Source organism: Molossus molossus, unplaced genomic scaffold (assembly GCF_014108415.1).
Source record: "Molossus molossus isolate mMolMol1 unplaced genomic scaffold, mMolMol1.p scaffold_m16_p_7, whole genome shotgun sequence".
Classification (NCBI taxonomy): domain Eukaryota; kingdom Metazoa; phylum Chordata; class Mammalia; order Chiroptera; family Molossidae; genus Molossus; species Molossus molossus.
In genome coordinates this window covers 22,716,670-22,739,152 of record NW_023425401.1, presented here as the reverse complement: position 1 = coordinate 22,739,152, position 22,483 = coordinate 22,716,670, and the positions used below count along the sequence as shown (strand labels likewise).

Sequence of the window (22,483 nt, the reverse complement as noted above, 5' to 3'; positions counted from 1 at the left end):
CCACAAACTCTATTTTGTTTTAAAGTTTCAGGAAAGTCTAATATCAATACAGTTGTAAATTTATTGATGAGAAGTGGATGAGTAGAAAGATCCAATTTTCAAAAAAATTTAATGAAATAAGAACTCTCATCTTGTGGCCAAATCTGTTACTATTAAGAAAGAGAAATGTCCACAATACTCTTTAACATATCTGAATGGCATAGCAATAAATTAGTTTTAAAAAAAATTGAATGTGCAAGCTTTATGAAAGCAGAACCACTATAAATCATGGAACAGTGCAAGCACCCTCAAAGCAAGGCAGGCTAGTATGAGGCAGGCAGTGAGAAGCATGGGTACAGCAGTGAATCCCTTCCAGTCACTGAGCTGCTGGTAAAACAACCTGCTGTCATCTTCCCGATGACACGCCTGATCTTTTCAACATCATCCATTTGAAAAAATATATATCATGAGTTAATAAGTTTATCAAACTTTGAGAAAAACAAACTTTTTAGTTCAAATAAAAATTTTAGTTCAGATCAAGTTTTTTTTTTTTTGTAGCATTATGATTGTTAAAACAACATCAACTACAGTTATTGGCGCTCAAAGAACTAATAACTACAGACAAAAGAGACAGTTTAAGAAAGATTTGCTCTGTTATTGACAAAATAAATTAGTTACTCAAAAATAAAGGGTGAACACAAAATGTAGGGAGAATAGCAATGCATCACCTTTTGAAATTTGATGTTGGGATACATTTTTAATTTTCTTTTTAATGTCTGCTTATTTCCTTTATATCATATTTGTTTTGATTTTTCTAGGAGTTTGGCATTTGGTGTCTCTTTTTGCCTTGCTTTTACATGAAGTTGTATTGCTCTAGTGGACTGCTAGCAAGAATGCATGTGTATTTACTAGAAATTTTCTCATTTCTTTTTTATTAAGATAAATAAAAACAAAACATAAGTCTGGAATTCTATGAAATTAAATAAGCAAGCAAACAAGCAAAAATGCTGTAGCCAATTGATGCTTGATGTTTACTCCTTAACCAAGATCCTCTCTTTTAATAAAAGTTCTTATATAAGGTCAATGACCATTTGATTTACAGTAGAATATGAAGTTACCTAAAGGTAAAACATCTCTACAGCTAATTCATAGGGTGGGGGGTGGTGTTCTGTGGCCTCTAGATTCCTACCCTTTCCTTCTCAAGCTCCTGTATTCCTACAATTCATGCTCTCCACTTAGGAAATTGTCAAGGGCCCTGCAGAGTTTATTCTTGGCTTTGTTTCTGCACTTTTGCTGAACGTCAAGGTTTGAGGTTTGTTTGAATTCCTGCTCTGAGGAGAGCTTCTGGACTTTCGAGCAGGTGTAAGGACCCCATGGCTCCTTCTGTTGCATCTCATTTCCACTTATTAAATACTTTATCTTGGAGGATGAAGCAAAAGTGACTTTCGAGTTTCCTGGCAGTCTCCTGCTTCAAAGGACTTAATGGTGATTTGTTTATTTCCGAGGAAATGGAAACCAGTCAGTGATGACAGATTTATTAGTTAAGTGGACATCACACACAAAAAAACCTTTTCTTACAGTTCAGGCTTCTTTCTAACCACACTCTAAATGTTCAAGACAATGTTATATATTTTGGCAAATCAAACCCATGTGAATTAATATAGTCAAATTTGTGAATTGATATGACTTCCTTCACATACATTTCCAGAATAACTTAGAGAAAAGAAAATCAGCAAAGAAAACGAATATTACTCTAAAATAAGAAGGGAAAAGCATCCTAATAAAATGGAAATGCTGAATATCTTTTAGGAAAATAACTGAAGGAATAATAAAACAAACATGATGAATTGGAAGGGTTCAAGTAAGAGGTTTAGAATTTAGAAAAAACACTTGCAATAGAGGAAAACCCCGTAATTCCAGATCCTGAAGTAATTTCAAGTATAACACTATAGATTTAATTGTCATATTAATCACTGATAGAATATTTCTTAATGTTTAAGTTTTCAAAGTAAATCTGAAGCATAGGCATCAAATCCAGAATGCCCCAAATTCTTCTTCCTTAATGAATGGCTGATTTTAGCAGGAGGTAAATGTTATGCAAGGAAGATACTAGTATCTCATCGATGGAAATTCTCTCTCTTCCAGATTAAAATTTTCAAAAATCTTCAAACTAACCTTCAATACTCATTCAAATAAAATAAACATGTATAATTAAATTATCACATTACTAGTCCAGGAACGTAGATTTATATGCTATCCTTAGCCTTATCGTAGAAAGTAACCAGTTGAGCAATCCTCAAAGGGAAAATGTCAGGTACTTGACATTTCAGTAAAGAATCAGGATGAAATTTTCAAACAGATGATTACAGAACTAAGAGAAAGAAAGTGAATTGGAAGTTATTAGTTCCAAATTTACAAACATTGTTTTAGGGGTTTCACTATCTGACCCCCAATTTTCTCATCTTTTAGATTGAGGGGTGGTTTTGATGAATTCTAGAATCCCTTCCAATCCTGACATTCTGTGAACGTGTTTGAATGTAGCCTGCAGGGAAGTTTTAATACCTTTCAAGATAGAGATGGAGAAAAATGTGAAGAAGACTAAAGAAGGGAAACCTAGGAAGGGCAAAAGGTCATTTCATTTGTTTCACAATATTTTTCTAAAGTTAGTACCTATATGTGAGAGTCATGCCTACACAAATGCACCATGGGCCTAGCCCGCCCTTGCCTTATCAAGATGACATCGATTTCATGCCAAAAATAATACAGCATATTTTACCAGCTAGCAAAATATCTTACCTTTCACTCTGCTTTTATTAAATGACATCCTAGAAATAATATTTTTTCAGTTACAGAGTTTATTTATCTATGCTCAATTACTATCCACAAACCTTGGTGCATAAGACAAAGGAATGCTTCAATCATAAAAACTGAGGACCTGAACAAGAATGACCTAGGCATAAATTTTGTGCATGATTCCAGGAACCAGAACCTACCCTGTATTCTTTAGTAATCAACAAAGGTCTTTATATTTTTTTTCCAAAGGTGATTTGATCCAGATCACAGTGCAATAGCTTTTCATATACTCATGACTTCAGTAGTTGAAAGTAAGAAGTGAGAGGAATTGAGACACATTTCATAATTTCCTGAAACTTTCCTGTATATCTCCAGATATTTTCATCACCCATGCTGTGCTATTACATCCTATATCGTATTTTTGCATCCAGTTGTTCCCATCTTAGTCTTTGCTACTATTCTGTGGACCTTTCTAGAAACCTCAGGTGTTCTATTCATTTTAGTGGACTCACAATACATAGTACTCACAGAACCAAGTCCCTGGTACATAGTAGGCATTTAGTGAATTATGTTTGAGTTTGTGAATTAAAATACCACTGAAACACCTATTGCACTGGTGTGTGTGTGCCCTGGGCCAGGGCAGGATGGGCTACAATTTGCCACTAATTGCCATTTTTTCTAAGGAATTCAACTTGATCTAACATGCTACTGCTGCTTCCTAAGATTAATAGGTGGTTCAAAATGAAGTGTAAATCTATTAGAAAGTGTAAAATGAGAAAGTTTTTTAAAAAATATTAGAAATATAGAGAAAATGTGAGAGAGTATTTTTATGTGATCTGCAAATAGCACAACTACCTCCTGAAGAAAATCCCTTAATGCGATTTCTGCTTGTAACCCTAGTGCGAAGCAGCTACTCCCTACTCTTTAGGACACAGCTAAATTAGTGATCCACTTTACGCCATCCATATGTACTTTGAAGAACCTATTTTTCTATTGGTTTAGTTTGGGTTTTCTCACATCCTGAGTTTTCAAGGTAAAACCATGCAATTTGGAAGTCACCTATTTTTACTGTGTACTAAAGCATTTAATCACTTGACTGCATTGAATTAACATACTTGAATTAGTGAAGCTTTTTAAAAAGAGATGCTTTGTTATACGCAGACTATTTCTTTTAAGTGGTTTCTGTAAAAATAAATAGATAACCTTTTCTCTCTAAAGGTGTCCATGAAAAAGGCATACTGTTTTTTCAATTGGAAAAAACTAAGATGTGGTCATCTAAAGTAAAAGAAACAATTACTATTAATAGATTATCACATCTACACATTTACATACCAATGGCTACCAACATCATATGAGCAGATTTTCAAAATAAATGTAAATTATCAATTTCACTTACTCGAAAACTACTAAAATGTGTTACATACTCTTCTACACTGCTAATAAAACTTTATTACAAATTACATTGGTCTGGCATGCTTCTGTTCCAAATCTCTGAAAAAAAATTGTGAGTTGTCTGGACACTCAATGCATGCTTTGCCCATTGCTGTCATGTATTTATTTTTGTGACTGTGTGTATGTGTGGTTCTAAGATAGCCTGAATGCAGTCATTAACAATTTTCTACATTTTCCTACTTGAATGTACACCCTCAGCTCATAAATTCTAACATGAATGTATGCAGTGATATCTTTGCTTAACTTAATATGTGGTGTTAATATTGCCTTTTCTCCCACAAATCCCTAGCAATTCAATCATCAATTAATTACCACTTAATCTCTATTAAAAATGAATCCACTGATGAATAGTCTTCCTACTTCCTACATATTCAAAACTCTGGGTTTGTGGCTGCTTCACTGTATAATGTATGGTCACAGCCAAACAGGCCCAGATGTTTCACAGTACAGATGTAAGATTCCCTATACTTCACTCTTCCTTGCATTTGCTCTTTTTCTAATGCCAAGATGACTACTTTATCCTCATTTTCTTCCCCAAAAGTTAAAAATCTCCCCTAATAGGATCTTTCATTTGTCAATCACCTGACTTTTGCAATTCTGGAATTCACACCAGAGACTGTAGAAGACCAAATCTTTTGAGAGACTTTGAAAGTTAATAATATTTTATCATTAATTGCCACTGTCTGATTTTATTCAGTTTTCATACTTTCCCTTGGAAAATCTAGCCTAATTCCTGGCATGATCCCCACCCTTTCCCAGAAAAATGTTCTCCTCCCTATTCCTCAAGAGACCTGGAAGAATCTCCCTAGTTGACCTAACATTTTTTAAAATGCTTTCATTGTTTGACTTTTCACTTCCAAAATTCTATTTTTTTTTACATTGACATCCATTGTTACATTGTGTTTTATTTATTTTAATATTTTATATGTAAATCAATAATTTAATGTTTCTGTTTTGTTTTTATTTTTATAATGGCCCAAATATCAAGCTTATAGATTATGTTTAATTAATAATTATTTTAAGATACACTTTGACCTTTTCAAAACCATGAATGTATTTTATTTATGTCAACATTCGGTTGGGTAAACCCAGCATTTATCCAAAGAGTTTTAGCAAAATAACGTTCCTTACATTTTACTTTCAGATATGCTCCATCTATTACAACTATACATTTTTTTAATTTTTAATTTTTTAATCTTTCAATTACAGTTTACATTCAATATTCTTTTGCATTAGTTTTATTTGTATAGCATAGTGGTCACACAATCATATACTTTACAAAGCATTCCCCCTGATATTTCCAGTACCTAACAGGCACCATACATAGTTATTACAATATTATTGACTCTGTTCCCTATGCTATACTTGACATCCCCATGACTACTTTGGAACATCTGATCTGCACTTCTCAATCCCGTCCCCTTTTACACTCAGTCCTCCAAACACCCTCCTCTCTGGCAACCGTCAGTCTGTTCTCTGTATCTATGAGTCTGTTTCTATTTTGTTTGTTTCTTTATAGTGTTCTTTAGATTCCATATATAAGTGAAATCTAAAGAGCAATAAGTGAAATCATGCTGACTTATTTCACTTAGCACAATACACTTTAGGTCCATCCATGCTGGTGCAAATGGTAAGGTTTCATTCTTTTTAATGGCAGAGTAATATTCTATTGAATATATATCTGTATGTACCACAGCTTTTTTATCCCCTCATTTATTGATGGGCAGTTGGATTCCTTCCATACCTTGGCTATTGTAAATAACACAGCAAGTTCATTTGACTTTCTATGGTATTCAAATTCTCACAGTCTCTTTCTCCACTTGAGGAGATTCTCATCCTTGATGACTCTTTCAGTAATTGAAAAGTAAGACGGTGCGTCCTTTTGTTCAGAAGCACTGTTTAATTGGACTTTCTAATAAATGGGAATGTCCTATATCTGCCTTGTTCACTGTGATCACCAGTAGCCACATATGGCTAATGAGTGTTCATAAAACATTTAGTGATATTGAGAAACTGACTTTTAAATTGAAGTTAATTTTAAGTAAATTTTAATCTTAATTAAAATTTAAATAGCCATGCCACTGTACTATACAGCATAGGAGAGTATTATAATTATTGGTGATGAATACAGATATACAAAGGCCATTTGTATTAAATCAGTGATTTTTATTGAGCAGCTGAGTGTGACATTGCTCTCCCTGTGCAGAACAGGATATTGTTTAGAATACAGAGTATTCTAAACTATTCGGAACTTTTTAAACCAGAAAAAAGAATTTTCTAAACTGGTGATTCTCAATCTTGACTATACATTAGAATCACTTTGGAGATTTTTAAAAATAACAATGTCTAAATTACGTGACAAGTAATTTGATATTTATTTCAAAATAATTGTGACAAGCTGAGGAAAGAGTAGGATGGTATAAAGGGGATGAGATTGGCCATGTGTTGACAAATATTAAATATAATGGGAATGTGAGGGCTCATTACATTATTTCATCTATTCTTTTAATGCTATAAATTACCAGTATAAAATTTTAAAAAATTGCTGCTCTATTATAGATTAATTTAATCTAATTAATGATGCATGGATATTTTTAAAGAGTGCCTAAGTTATTCCAATGTAGTAACAGTGTTGAGAGTTACTGGTCTGAATAAAGTAATCTTATAACACCACATTAATGAAAAAGGCCAGAAACATGAAAAGTCTGAAAGTTATTTTTCTCAATGAATGGAAGGAATTGTTGAAATAGAATCAGTATCAGAGTCATAGGTAACAGAATTTTTAAAAATTGTCAAAATGTACTGCAGTATAAGTTAAATTTAACTCTTTTATGGAAATAAATTCTAACTCACTCATAAAAGTAAGCTTGTTGCAAACTTTCCTCTCACCAGACAGTTTATGTGATATGTGACTAAACTCAGAATCACAAGTAAAATGATTTTTTTAGCTTGTTCACCCCCTAAAATCACTACTCTTTCTTTACTAGCCAGGCAGCCTCATATGTGATCACTTGTCAGGGTCTCAGACCCACATTCTCTAATGAACCACTGATTGAATGTGGGTAACCAGCGATACTCAAAGCAGAATAACACAGGCACAGGTATCATGGATTGACAGCATCATAGTACCATTGTCCTAAAAAAAGGCATTTTTCTGAAAATACAGACACTTTACCTTTCGACATGTAAATTTTGCTGATTTAAAGTTTTTAATAAATGCATATTTATTTTTGACCAGATTTATTCATAAATGGTAAATATATGCCATGTAATCACAGGTATTTCACTTTAGGACGCATCCATAAAAATCAACCAGAAACAAACACAGATAATTACTGAATGTGGATATTCATTAAACTCTCCTATGGATTGCTCAAGAATCTTCTAAAGTTGCCCTTCTACTGGAGGCCTGGAGCCAAGCGTCTCAGAAAGCCCCTAACAGATAACTCATTCATCATTAGCGAAGCATTTTCTAGGCTGCATATTGGATTTACCTAGTATTTCTGTGCACCTGAACCAATGGTGAATACCACACAAAAAGAAAAAGAAGACACTGACTCTTCCTTTGAGAGTGTGTATAATTCAGTCAACACAATAGTCATGTGAAACAGGACAGTAAAGAGAACCATTAAGCAAAATTTAAGAGTATTATTATGCAGTCTATAGATATTAATTTGGCAACAGAAGGGTGGTACTGACCTGAGAAGGTGTCGCAAGCCGGATTTTAATGAAAATAATGAATATATATTAGAAAAAGATATTGCAGGTTATGGAATCAAAATACAGAATACATTGGCAGGTAGCATAGAACTAAAGGCACACACATAAGAGCATGTACAAATAATGAAATCTGAATAAGGTAGTGGATTGTATCAATATCAGTTTCCTAGATTGTACCAATGTCAGTTTCCTGGTTATGTTATTATATTATAATTATGCAAGATATAACCATTCTGGGAAACTGGGTAAATGGTATCTGGGATTTTTCTGTATTACTTCTTATAGCTGCAGGTGAATTTACAATTTTCTCAAAATAAATATTTTTTAAAGTGATAGACATAAACAGCTTTATTGAAGAAATATGAGTTAAAATGTAGGCAAAACCAATGTCAACAAAACTGGCCCTGCTGATCAATAAAGCCTTTAATGACTGAGTGGGGTGATTATAGATGGAAGCCAATTTATTTATAGCCCTAAATTCTTATCCAAGGAAATTAGATAATAAGTAATGTTATTGAATAGATGGGAGATGCAGAAAATCTTGTGGAAAACTCCTTATATACAGCTACGACTACATACATTTAGATGTCCACATAAGAAAGTATAAAAACACTGCTTAAAACTAACATTTAGCATTACGTTACACAGACTATGAAAAGAATGCTTTGCCAGGAAAGCACTTGTATATATCTATCTACTTATCTGATTATATATATAATACATAGGAGATTATATTACATATTGAATTATATATCATATTATATATTAATTATTATCTATCTGTCTGTCTGGTATTAAACAAAATTTGCACACAAGAATCAGTACAAGTAAAATCAGTAGTATATCATTGATGGGCATCAGTCAAAATATTACTTTACATTTAATATAGGATTCCATTAGAAGAGAATGCAAAGAGATAAAGATACTCGGAAGATAGCTCCATCAGGAAACCTGGACAGAAAACAAAATTAAGTGCAAGAAACATTAAAGTAGGAAAAGAAAAAAATACATAGAAGGATGTGCAATAGAATGGATTTGGGCTGAGCTGTGAAGAAATAAGCAGCTTGACTCAGTCCTGAATATAAGTCTAGTGGAAAAGCAGAAATCATCATTTGAGACCATTAATGTGAAGGCATTTTGAATATAAATTAAAATTAACTATGTACATGAGTAATTATTATTTTTTTATTTTGGAAATAAAGTTGTGTTTAGACAAAAAAAAAGGAATAAAATTTCTTGGAAAAACCAACTGTATTTTTTTATGTTTTGTGTTTTGAGGGTTTAGTAAGAAGTAATGATCTGGAATTAGCATGAGAGGTCAGTACTCCAGAGGTTATATGGTTCTTGCATTGAGAGGAGTAGATGGGTTTGATGTTTGCAGATCCTGGGAAAGGTGGGTGTGGGTGGAAGAGCAGGAGAAATAAGGAGAGCACATCTGCTTACAAAGGCAAAATGCCAATCATTAATATTTTTGAGTACTTTCGGTGTAAGGAGATCACAGGGCGGGCAGAAGTAGGTTTACAGCTGTGAGTGTGTGACAGTTTATTCTTGTATTATTATTTATTAATTATTGTATTATTTTCCATACAAACAACTGTAAACCTACTTTTGTCCCATCCTGTACATTACATTGAAAAGCAAGATCAATACCTAACTAAGAATGTGGATAAGGTTAATGACCTGAGACGAGGGTTAGTTGATAAATGTCTACTAATTGCTATTTATTACTCTGAACACAAAAAGGCAAATGCATTATAAGTAAAGCTCAATTTAGCAAAATTTACTTGCATTACATTTAAAAAATTAAAACAGGTAACAGATTCTTCAATTTCCAAATGGCTACCCAAAATATGATTCTGTTTACATAAATATCTATTATTTATTCATACAATACAGTAAATTCCATGTGCACATTGACAGATATTAAACTCTGCTTTAAACTAAAACACTGTGGTTTATTACTATACACGGTGTCAGAAATATGCAGGTACATTGGTAATCATAAACAAGATCTATGTCCTTAGAAAATTAGAAAATTGAAGCTAAGAAAATATAACAGGGTGCACATATATAAATCAAGAATGAAAAACGACTGAGGTAATAAGACATAAAATCAGATTCAGAAAGAGGTAGTTTACACCCAAGTAAAGCACTTTGTGAAATTGCACTTTATTCACTCAAACGCAGTAGCCAACATTTTAAATGATGCTGAAATTTATTTTTATTGGGAAGACTAAAACTTAAGGTTTAAAAATATTTTATGAGACTTTCCTTTTAAGGGCACTAGGCTGAAAGTCAGGATATGGAAGTTCAGCTGCCACTACTTGGCTGAATGGACAGACATTACTTAACTTCTCTGGGTGCTTTCTCTCATCTAGGAAATACATTCATTGAACTGGGTGATGCATTGGGTCTCTTCTAGTGCCCTGATAATTCTGATTCTAATGATCTGTTCAAACATTACTGATTACAACTTATTAAAAAACAAAAAACAAAACAAAACAAAAAACACTAACACATTAAGCCTACCCTAAAATCCAAGAGTAATGAACCAGTTGCTGCAGTTGGCTCCTTCTTGTCTCTGCTGCTTATTACTGAACTCTTAATGTTTTGTTCTTCTTGCACCTCTCCCTACTCCATCCCAGCCTTCCATTATCTAGTGGACTAGCACTCACTAGTCCTTTGAAGTTTTCTTATATTCGGAGTTATGTTGCTGTGAATCTAGTAGTTTTGCTAAGAGTTAACTCGGCATTTAGAATTTTAATATAGTATTTGATTCTATTATTTATGCAAAAGCAACTGCCACAGACCATCACTATAATAATTTAAAACGTCTCTGAAACACATTTCCGAATTGCCCACATTAAACTGTGGGTGCAGGAGAGGTGACTAAGCTAAATAGAGTGAAACTGACTCAGGATTCGAAACTTGGATAAGTTTTGCTTTTCTTTCTGGCCTCAACTTCAGCAATAATTCTCAACAATTGGTTAAATATAAATAAATACATAAACAATCAAGTAAATTATTTTCTTTGAACAAAGAAATTATTCACCAAACTAAAATGGTTTTTATGCATTTTATGTGGAATATAATAAATTTTTAGTTATTAGTGGTATTTTGCATATTTGTCATTCATGAGTCTTCAAATGGAACCACCAGAAACAACAAAGACCTATAATACGTAGATTCCTCCTGCAGTAAACTTTATAGCATCGCAGAAAAATCTCACGCCCAACCTCCAAGTTAAAAGCTGAAACAAACCCCAAATTCCACTGTCATATTTAAGTCCCTTCAGTTTAAGTTCTGTTTCTTCTTGACTAAATGCCCCTCTGCCCATTCCTTTTGAAAACATGTGTTTGATACAGAAGTATCAGGATACACCTAGAAAAGAAGGTTAGGAGATGTCCAAGCAAAAGAGGCTACAGGATGAGGATCTGAAGGGTTATCAAGTGAAGACAACTTGAGTCTTTTACACAAAAGAACTGGTCTAGAACTCACCCTACATTTCAGGAAAATGGCATGCTACTTACAATTCGAGGGGCAGCTGCGGATTATTTTAAATCTTTAGAGATCTTTTAAGCAAGCAACATTTTCTATAGTACTATTAGTAAAAAAAATACAAATAAATAGGCAACATAGAAATTGTTTTCAGATGGTGCACATCTATGACATAATTGCCAAAAATGACAAAAATAACAATGCCTATTGAGCCAAACGTTGTTCTAAGTGATTTATGCTATTTACTCACTATTATTTTTAGGAAACTAAAGTACAGAGAAGTTAAATTACAGATCGTAAGAGACGGGATGAGATAGTATGTTCTCCTAGATCTGTCTGCACTGCCACTCCCTGAGGCCTATATTCCTTTAGGTTGGTGTCTATAGATTTCATCTACTAGGACTCCTATGCTCGGCTTCTGTGTCTTCTCATGACATTTGGCCAATGGGAGGCAACAGAAGGAGTTTGGAAGTCATGAAGACAGATTACTGGATTGATAGTTGGTATCAGCTACAATCCTCCTCCAGAGGTCCCAACTTTCCTGGGTGGCTCTTCTGTGCCTCTCGCTGAATTCTGGATTCTTATAAAAGCTCCCTTTACTTGTCCCCCTCAGGTTTAGAGACATTAATGTTTTCCAGTTATGGGCAGACCCAGGGTGACTTACTATTTCCTGTTGCTTCCCCACATGCTGCCCACAATCAAAGAGTCATCACCAAACTCTTAAATTATACCTTTAAATGTGCCACCTTTATTGACTAAAGGCTAAACATGCAAATATATATAGTGTCACTCTTCAATTTTCCCAAGCATCTGGATATCCAAGAATATGTTTGGTAATAAAGCTTTATTTCCAGGAACAAAGAATAGTTCTGGAAGAAAACCTATCTATAATTCCCTGAATTATGAACGTAGGCATGCAAAGGATGGTAATCCTAGAAATGTGAATGGCAGCAGGCCCTCAGGTTCGGATGCCTAACCTCTGGCTTTCCTGTCATTTCGATCTGTCTCAGTAGTTTCCACCTACATGCTGTCTAGTTCAGTGCAGTCAGACCCACTTATAGTCCAAATAAGAAAAAAAGTTCCAAGGTAAATGTAGATTATACCTGCAGTTGCACAGATTTTAATCATGAAAAGCAGCAAACACACTGAGAGCCCATTTATTTTTGAAAAATATTAAATAAGGAGAGATGTTATTTAATTTCAATCTACTGAGTTAGTAGTAAAGTTCTCTTCAAGTGGTTCTTAAAGTGTAAAAGCCATTTGCCAAATGACTGCTTTTCTACAAAATCAAAGCTACACTTGGCACAATTCTATTTAATTGAAACGTGATTTTGCAACCAAAATAAAATCAACCATCTGTAAAATTTACTTGGTATTTATTGTTCATTTCATAAGTCACTACCACTTTATTTTTTTTTTCAACTAATAGGAGTACACTTCGGTTTGGTTTGCTAGTTTTTCAAGAGGCTAAGAAAATCAGCCCAAAGTTTCCTGTGCAGTCCAGACAGTGTAAGAAGCCATCTCTTACAGACACTGAATCCATTTCACCACTACATTTGCAAATAACTATCACTTTGCAAAAATAAGTTTTTATTTGGGTGTCATTTCTGGCAACGCTTTAAGGCTATATTTTCAAAGAGCAAGATTCCAGGCCTTTAAAATTCTACTGGCATCCACCAACTAAGTTGGACCCGCCTCTAGGTTTCCGCAGAGCCTGAGAGATGACTTCATCTTAATCCTTTTCTTGCCCACAGTCATGTAAGATAACTGGAGATTTTTTTTCTTATACTATTATGGGGATCTCTTGAAGTGTGTGGAGCATAATGAGCTAGAGGGAAAAAAAGAACACAAAAACTGCGGGAGAGTTGGCATAGTTGGTTTTAATGACTGTCATTGATTACCAGCTTGAGCCTGTTGGACTCCCACAGAGCTGTATATGTTTCAGGCCTAATATTTTATTTTGTAGCTGAAATATATAACATTGTGTTACAGTGTTTAAGGTGGATGCTCTTGTTCAAATGATCTGTTATCAAGTAATTAAATCTGGAATTCTGTCTCTTAGTATGTGTGTGTCTCTGCATAGACAAATTATTTTAAAGCGTGCTTTTAAGTATAGATGCCATGTCCTCATTAATTCAGCAGTCTCCCTTTTTACCATTATCCTTTCTACTAAAACACACGAGAAACTAAAAACTGTAAAAAAGAAACACCTTATATTCATAATTTCAATCAGTGTGCCAATCTAAGCTTCAAGAAACATACCTACAATATATTGGAAAGAAAACTTTTGAAAACAAACAGTAGGGATTTTAAGTACATGTAAAACATTTGAATTAAATTTATTCTATGAAATTTTAAAGAGAAACACTTTTTGAATTTAAATTTTTAATCAAAACCCTAGCATTTTCACTACTACAAGTATTACCTAGTCAACATGTTATATTTGTAGTAAAAGTAAAAATTCCAAGGCTGTAAGAATTAAGTCAACAAAATACACAAATATTTAGAATTATTAAACTTTTGAGAAAATGCTAGCTTTTAAAACTAGTATAGCAATATCATATAAGCTAAAGATAATTTTAAATCTATATTGTATATAGAAAGAGGAAAGTGATTATTTTTTAAGGAATTTTCCTCTTGCTCATACAAACCCTTTCCTAAAATGTGTATGTATAACAGATTTTACCTGATTATTCTTGTTCATATGCACATGTAAAAGACCAAAGAACATATCATAAAATATTTTTAGAATCTTATAAAAACAAATATTTCAGTACATGGTACCACATTTATAGACAGCAACATGTATAAATTCAGAAGTATTATAGTGCTGTGGAAAATGTAACATTATAAATTAAGGTTTCATGAATAATGGGTTACTTTTTTATTGTATATTTAAAATGCCAAATATTGAGGAAAAATAATTGACTCATTCAATCACGTATGAACATTTACTCTTACCAAGTAACTTTCTGTTAACTTAGTAAAAATACATTAAAAGCTTTCAATAGAAATACTCTGAAATATAAAAATCATTGTCCAAAATTTACACACGATTCAATAGATATATTATTGATTATTTTGTATCATAAAATACTATGTAACGCAACTTTCTTAAAGTGAAAATAAACTCCCTACACTTTTATAATGTAAAACCATAGAAGAAAGATCATCAGATTAAAGTGAATTCTGCCTCAACATAGGTAATGCAAATTGAAGATTAAGACCTGAATGACCTTTACCTTTGGAAATTTTACTCCATGAAAGAGAGAAAATATTCTGCAAAGTTTTATCCAGTGTATGTTGAACCTCCCTGATGACTGTGACTTAGGAGTAGTGTAGAGAGTGCTGCAAGTAACTTTATTGTGTTACTTCATGTTTACTTGGAGGTTTCAGTTTAATACAGCTAATCCAAGAAATAGTCATAAGAGCATCATAACAAAAATAGAAAATAATGTTAATGATTCTTATTTTTACAACCTTAACAAAAAGGTTATTAGTGACAACTAAGCCACATTAATAACTAAAACACATAATATAAAGAAATAAGTTGTGACAATAAAATGAGCTTTGTTGCTTAATACGATTACTAGGAAATACATCATACTTACCTCAATTTCTAATTTGTGACTTTGGTCTTGGTTTGTGTTTCATCTCTCTCTCTCTTTCTTTTAATAATCCTTTGGAATCAGTCACCAATACCATAACCCAGGAAATGCAATTTAATTGGCCACTCAAGAATTAATCCTTCTTATTTTATGATTACCATCAAAAGGGTAAAAATGCTATTCCTGAGAGTTTCATTTCATGTGCTAATATACTTTACCCACAAAATATTTTATAATAAAAACAATGTGGGAAAAATACAGAAAATTTGAGAGAGATGAATCATCTACAGTTAATAAGTCAACAAATAGTAACTGAGGAATTTCTATGTGTATTTTATTGTCTAATATTTTTCCATTTTTAAAATTTATCATTCATAGATATTTGTAATCACTATAGCAATGCTTGGAAAAAAGACACATTCTGAAATTTCAGAAATAAATGACTGAAGTGAATAGAGGAGAAAACTAAAATATATTGTTGTATTATATTGTTTTGTTTTTTTATTTTTTATTTGAAATGAAACTCTAAAAAGCCCTCACATCATTGTTTTGTATTTCTGGCTGCCATTTTTAATATAGCAAAGGAATAAAATTGGCACCATTACTAGGAAAAGTATATATAATAGATTTATATATGGGGTTCTCTTACATAATTCAGCTGTTAAATAATCCATAGGTTATTAAATTTTCAAAAAGTTAATCCTATTATGAGATTAGTTTCCCAAATTTCCCTGAATCTAAGAGAAGAAGTTGATCTCTATTGCCATTCTGTTTTTGTTTAAAATTAATTTCTTAGACTCTTTAGGTCATACAATAAATACTGTAAGTTACTATAGGTTCCAACTCTGTGATGAAGAGTCTATGCTTTTAAACACAGAGGGAAAGCACAGTAATGCTCAAAATATATTAAATAATTTTTTTATGAAGATAAGCTTACATGATGCCAACATGGTGGTTTCCATTGATAATTACTATAAACAAAGATCAAAATCATCAGTATGTAATACTGTTTTTAACCCAAATGAAAGTTTTAGAAGTGCCATGCCTTACATTTAATGCTTTTCCTTTTAAATAAACTATAAATAAAGATATTTTCACAGAACTTGAAACTATTCCTATTTCTATTTGCACCCTACCTTCCATTTATTGCTGACTTGCAACAATAAAGCACCTTAATGCTATTCTTGACTCCTGAGTGTAATCATTTGAGAACACGCATGTAGGTCAATGGTACTTAGATTTTTCAATGTCAGGTCACCATTTAAAAATGTTCACACCTAAAATTAATCTACCACTCCAAGAAAAGACTAAAAATGATATTTTTTTATTCCATAAATTTGAGACATTTAATTTGTCCAATATTTTCCTATGATAACCAATATCTAATAGACTATTGTTTAACTTCTAAAGCAACTGTTTAAAAAGCCATAATCCATTAATGTAGAGATGAATGATAAAGTGACGTTTTTCTCCTTTTGGAAAACATAATGATTGAAATATCTACAAAAAGTTACAATATAGTACCAGTTAGGGTGGGTAAGACATTACTCTATTTTTAACTTCTAGCTTGTTAATGTCATTCTGCGTAGTCAGGCATATAGACAGACATAATTTGACAATAAATAGTTTATGATGTTGTAGCTATAAATAAAATATTTGTCATTTTACAAGAATCTAATATGATTCAAAACCCTTGTATAATCCACATCCCAAAATCACTCCTTTATAATATCATTATTTTTATAAAATATGTACTTATATTCATTAAATTAATTTGAATAGAAAATATTTACATATTTATATTGTGTATTATCTGCATAAAACCTAAAGTTAGATTGATCGATCTATTTTGGTTATTAAAAAAGCAAATGGGCATTTTATACCTATTACTATAGTGCTTGGCAAACAATCAAATGTAATTGAAGCCAAGTAATTCACCCTATTTATAGACTTTTTTTCAGAATCACCTGCTTTGTATAGATTGTTTTAAGTACAGTTGTAAAGTTCCGATTTTTAAGAGTTCCTTTGAAGAGGTGGCAGATGTTGGCTTTGCTAATAACACTGGAAAGCAGAGCAGGTTCAAAGTTGCAAAAATATTTAACACATATAAAAAATAACAGTGTACTTTTCTATTAAAGTTGCTTATTTTCAACTGTCAATAAACTATAATGGACAAATAAAGTCCATAAATATTTGTTTCTTGAGCCTTAAGCTTCTCGAGTTTGTGAATGTGTGTGTTTGGGATAGGAAAGGCATGTGAATGCATGCTGGTAAGTGTTACATATGGTAGTTTTAGCATCATTGCCAGGGACAAAATTTATTTTGTTTTGTTTAAATATTTTCTGGTGCTTAACATTCTATTAAAATTTCACACAGTCATGCACACATCCACAATATCTGGGTATCAGATGCAAGAATACAGAATTTTGGTTCCGACTTTTCCCTGGAGTCATGTGCTGCATTTGCTCCGAACAATAAATACATAGTAATTATAAACTGCCTGAAAAAATATAAATGGTCTCTATTAAACATGATGTGACTTTCATATAACATAATTTTAATATGTCAAGATTCAGAAATTGATTTAATTTTACTTTTGGAAATAATGAAATAAACTATGCTATAAGCAATAAGGGATGCTTATTGATAACATATCAGAATTATAGTGATTTTCTACATCACTTTAATTTTTGCTAGATCAAGATGCCCTTATAATACTATAAAATGAAATAGATGTGAACACAAATTATGAAAGATCAAATGCAATATCATCACAGGAAGAAGATGTCTTGAATTGAAATCTAAAGATCCAACAAATATAATGAACTCAAATAGTGAAATTGGCTAATTAAATTTTATTTTCAATGAGTATATATATATTTAATTGGAAACTATTATGATATTTCCTTTTACTTAGTCAAAATTTCTTTTAAAATATCCCATGAAAGAAAATGCTCAATCTAACTCCCCAGTGATTTTATCCTTGGTGATGACTAATTGTATTTCCCACTTAAGATGTAACTATCAATACTTTGTGTAGCTGATGTTAACTTCTGTTTATTTTTCTAGCACTCTATTAGCTTCAACATGTAAAAATAAACTTATTTTGTTATATGCTTATTTTCCACAAAGGAGAGTATAACTCTTAGTATAACCAATTTTCTTAAGAAAGTTGTCATTAAAGTAATTTAAAAGAACCAGTTCTTGGATCCCACTTTCTCTGTTTCTTTCTAACCCAAATAACATGTGTCTATCTGAAAATTCTGTTTTCCTTAAGAAACTTTGGTGCAGTGGTTCAGTTCAGGAAGCATAAGGAACGATCCTCCCATAGATCTCTCATTGCAGAAAGTAAAGTGAACAGTAAGAGATTCTGGTGATTGCAAAAGTAAGCTGGCAAATCTGAACTGGAATATGTCTCCCCCCACCCCCCCAAAAAAGTTATACTGATATGAAATGTGTCTGTGAAAGGATTACTGCATTCTATAATTGGCTTCTTTTATAATGAAGATGGAAACCTTGCTATGATGAACCTTTTAACTCTGTCCTGAGAGTTTCACTTATGGTCAGTAAAAACCATTAAAAATGAATACTACTACTGGTAACTTTCTTAGATATAAACTAATTTGTGATCGAGCATTAAAAGTTTACCCCTGACCTTGAAAAGTAAAAGTTAAGATTTCCCATAACCTGTGCTGAAGAACAATTGATAGAATTGCTGCAAAGAAACATGAAATAATGCTGGTCAATCATTGTCATTTACGTGGGATTTTACCTAAAGCATTAGAAAAGATAAACATTTCCCCAGTCCTTCAGACCAAAATCTGGAATTACCTTCTAGAACTGTTAAAGCAATTCCTCAAAGGTAGAAAATATGTAAATATTATATTAAACAAATGACACTTTTCAAAAAGATGGAACGCAGGTTGCGGTGCTACTGCTGCGGAAGAAAACTCACAACTCGCTTAATTGTAAAGCATCCTTTAAGGGCTTTGAGGAGTTGCCTGGAAAACTTGAGTTTCTCTGGATTGTTACAATTTACTTGGCAGGCTGTGCCTTCAAGCATCCCCTTTTACGTGGCTACTCAACTTATCCCTAGGAAGATCAGCACCTCCTGCGCGCACCCTCACGTACCAGCCTCAGGGATGTAGCGAACCAGTACTACTGGGGTTTCTGTTTGTTTCCAGTACTTGTCTCCGATAATTCTCAGTTGGAGGAGGATATTACTTTCCACTTTTGAAACTCAGATTCTCTCTTTAGGTTAGTGCCACAACAATACAACTACTAAGACTCTTATTTCTTAAAAAATCTGAACATGTATGTATTAACAATTTTCTGACACATTCCTTAAAATCCTCTGAATCCTAGATTATATCTCCTTCCCCAAGAAAGGGATTTTTTTTTGTACCATCTGGAAAAGGGTGCTATTTAAAGTACTCTGAAATCAGAATTTTTAAAAAAAATCTAAAAATTTTTTTTTCTCATACGCTCTGCCAAGTTCCATCGCAAGTTCCAAATATTGTGCAATAATTTGGAAACCCAGTTAACGATGGGAAAAATCGAGCCACTCAGAGACGGGAATTAGCAAGGGAAAAAGTCAAGGAGCGGCACCCGCACGCACGCCCAGCGGACGCTGCATCCCAGGGTACACTCCCCTCCCCATCGCTCAGATGGAAGGTCACGCTTTGCAATCGATTTCACATACTGTCACTTGTCCTTTTTTTTCTCAACCCTCTGGTAAACTAGTTTAAACCTTGGAGAGCTTAGTGCTGTTGGCTACAGTTTCGCCCTCTGAGAAACACGTGTCCCCAAATAACAGGACCAATGCAGCCCCGCGGAATTTGGCGGCGGGGAGCCAGAGAGGGCAAGACATGTCCCATCTTCCGTGCCGCCTCACTACAGTGAGAGAATCTTCCCTGACATCTCCCCGCCCCTTTTGCCTAGGGTGCCCGGCGTGCCCTTACCTGAGCTATCGCTTTTTCTCTTGCCGCCACTTCTCTTCTCCGCCTCCGCGGGTGACAGAGCCTGGCGTCCGTAGTCCCCCGGCGCACACGCGGCCCCGGTCGGGGTGCTGGAGCCCATGCTGGAAGAGTTGGAACACAAGACCGGCGGGCTGCTGCCCATCTCCGGGGGCCCTCCCGAGTCCGGCTGGAGGCAGAGGCTGTGCCGAGCCGCACTCGGGGGGGAGGACATCTGCGGGAGGTGCCAGTTGGTTTGCAGAGCTTGGTGCTGCTGCTGCTGATGGTGGTGGTGGTGGTGATGGTGGTGGTGGTGGTGCCCCCTGTGATGCTGGCTGGCAAACATGCCCTCCTCGTTGGGGTATCCCGCGATTATGCAAGACGAGGAAGAAGTGGAGAGCTCGGGGTAGGACATATGGTCAGATCTTCCATGGAGGGCGAGAGAGGACTGGGAGAAAGGGTGCAAGCCTTGCGCGGTGGCGTGCGGGCTGCGCAGGCAGCCAAAGAGCGGGTGTTCCATAGCATGCAAGTCTCGGGCTCCAGGCAGAAGACTTCACGACGGTTGCAAACGCCACCAGCCTCTATCACTTTTCACTGGAAACCGTGTGACTTTTCCCCCTCCCCAAGCAATAGCCGCTCGCGTTTCTGCAGGGTTTGGATAATCCCGGTCCTGAGCCCTAGCGGCCAGTCTCCTTTACATATAAACACTCTGACCTGGAGGAGCTTCCCTCCGAGCTACTCAAATGTCAAGAGTAGGAGAGGTTGAAGCCAAAAGAAGGTGGTCCCAGAGAACTGCTTTCAGGGGGAAACAGCTCTGAGAGGTTATAAATAGAGTGTAATGTGAGCTGGGGGCTGGCTTAGGAGCCCAGCGCTGACCACATGCAAACTCCCTCCAAAACTCCCGCTCAGTCTGCGCCACGCGCTTCCAGTTCCACTTCCTAAAGCTGCTGGACGCACACAGCGCGTCCACGCCCGCCCGCCCCTGCCGGCCGCCAGGGTTGCAAGCGGCGCGCCCCGCGCCTAAACCAGAGTCGGGCCGACGGCTTCTCTCCTTCCGGCGCCCTCAACTAGGGCTCAGCGCGGCGATTATGCCAGACCCAACCCCGCACCCTGGGTACCGCCCGCTCACTCTGCTTAGAAAATGGGTCTTGTCACTGTCACTCGGGCACTGTCACCTGCAGGAAAGCTAGGGCTGAGCCTAGCTCTTGAGGAACACGAAAGGGACGCTGGGGTTAAGGGAAAAGATAGAGCTAGTTTGGCGCGCGCTCGGAGACATTTTTCAAACTTCTCACCTCCTTGTGCCCTGGGCATAGTGGAGCGCCTGGCTTTTTGCAGCTGGTGTCTGTGGGTGCCTTGTTAATGGGCTCGGACGTCAGGTTCCAGGTTGCCAGAATGCACCCCGCGAGCGAGAAGGGGCCATTCTGGGTGCCCAAAGGAGAGAGGTCTGTTGGGCTGGGTGAGAGAAACGCACGGGGTAGTGGTAGCTGCAGATGTTCAGCCCTGGCATCCTCACCTGCTGTGCCTGGTGGGGTCTCTTTTCCCCTGCTTTCCGCAAATGCCTTCTCTCCTACTGTCCTGGTCTCGGTGAATTGCCACCAAGAACGTCTCCTGGGTCAGGAATATTCCGAAGGGATTTTGTCCTGGTTACATGAGATGTGTAGACTGCAAGCACATTTCGTCTTTCCCCTGAGGAGCCAGCTCATCTCTCATTTCCATCTGGAAATCAACCCTCTCTTGCTCAAAAATAATCAGCTAATAGCCCCCACTCCCCTGCTCCGGCCATTGTCCATTTACTAAGAAATGTTACACTTCGACATCCTCCAAAGTTCACTAACCCTGGGTGCTTTAGATATCCCTGGTTAATCTTGCATGATAGAAAATGAGTGAGAAAACTTGACCAGTGAATTAGTACGAGCGTCAGCTGGGTTTGATGCTGTCACTTGCTTGAGACATTGTCTGCTGGGGGCAGAGTCGTTTACACAAGGCAAGCAAGCTCCAGTAATGAGCTGCAGGAACAGTCGAGTCATGCCTGGGACATGTCGCATCAAGGAAACATAGGCGCTTACATATCTAGCCTGGGACCCCAAATGTGCCACCAGCAGCGTCACCCTGTTATTTTCATTGTCTCAGGTGTCCAGAGGATGGGGACCAGGTCTTTGAAGTTGTTAATGGGATTAATGGGGACAGCAAACTAGGCCAACCATCTGGTTTGAATTAGGAAAAAAGTATTGATTAATCCTTGAGAAGTGTCCCCAAGGCAGAACCTTTTCCCTGGCCCAGTCCCTGAGGCTTCAGCCTATCTCCCTTTTCTTTTAAGTTGTACTGCAGAATAGTGGCTTCGCAATAAACCTTTACATCCGTGTGAAAGTTCGAATTGTTTTCCATTGCTTAAAGGTGGGATGGGGTGGGGGTGATTGGGAATTCTGAGATTTGTAAGCGCTGCTTTCTTTAACGGAAATTGAGCCCTATTTTGAGGGA

The 22,483-nt window shown here is 35.5% G+C and overlaps 1 protein-coding gene across 1 annotated transcript in view; it reads right to left on the bottom strand.

Annotated features, from left to right (window-relative positions):
• Positions 1–20,805, bottom strand: part of MEOX2 (mesenchyme homeobox 2) — a 66,345-nt gene extending 45,540 nt beyond the window's left edge. Inside the window, exon 1 of the mRNA XM_036247127.1 lies at positions 20,012–20,805. Coding sequence (XP_036103020.1) covers positions 20,012–20,525 — 514 coding nt within the window. The 5' untranslated portion in view covers positions 20,526–20,805. The remainder of the gene's footprint in view (positions 1–20,011) is intronic.
• Between the last annotated feature and the right edge of the window lie 1,678 nt (positions 20,806–22,483).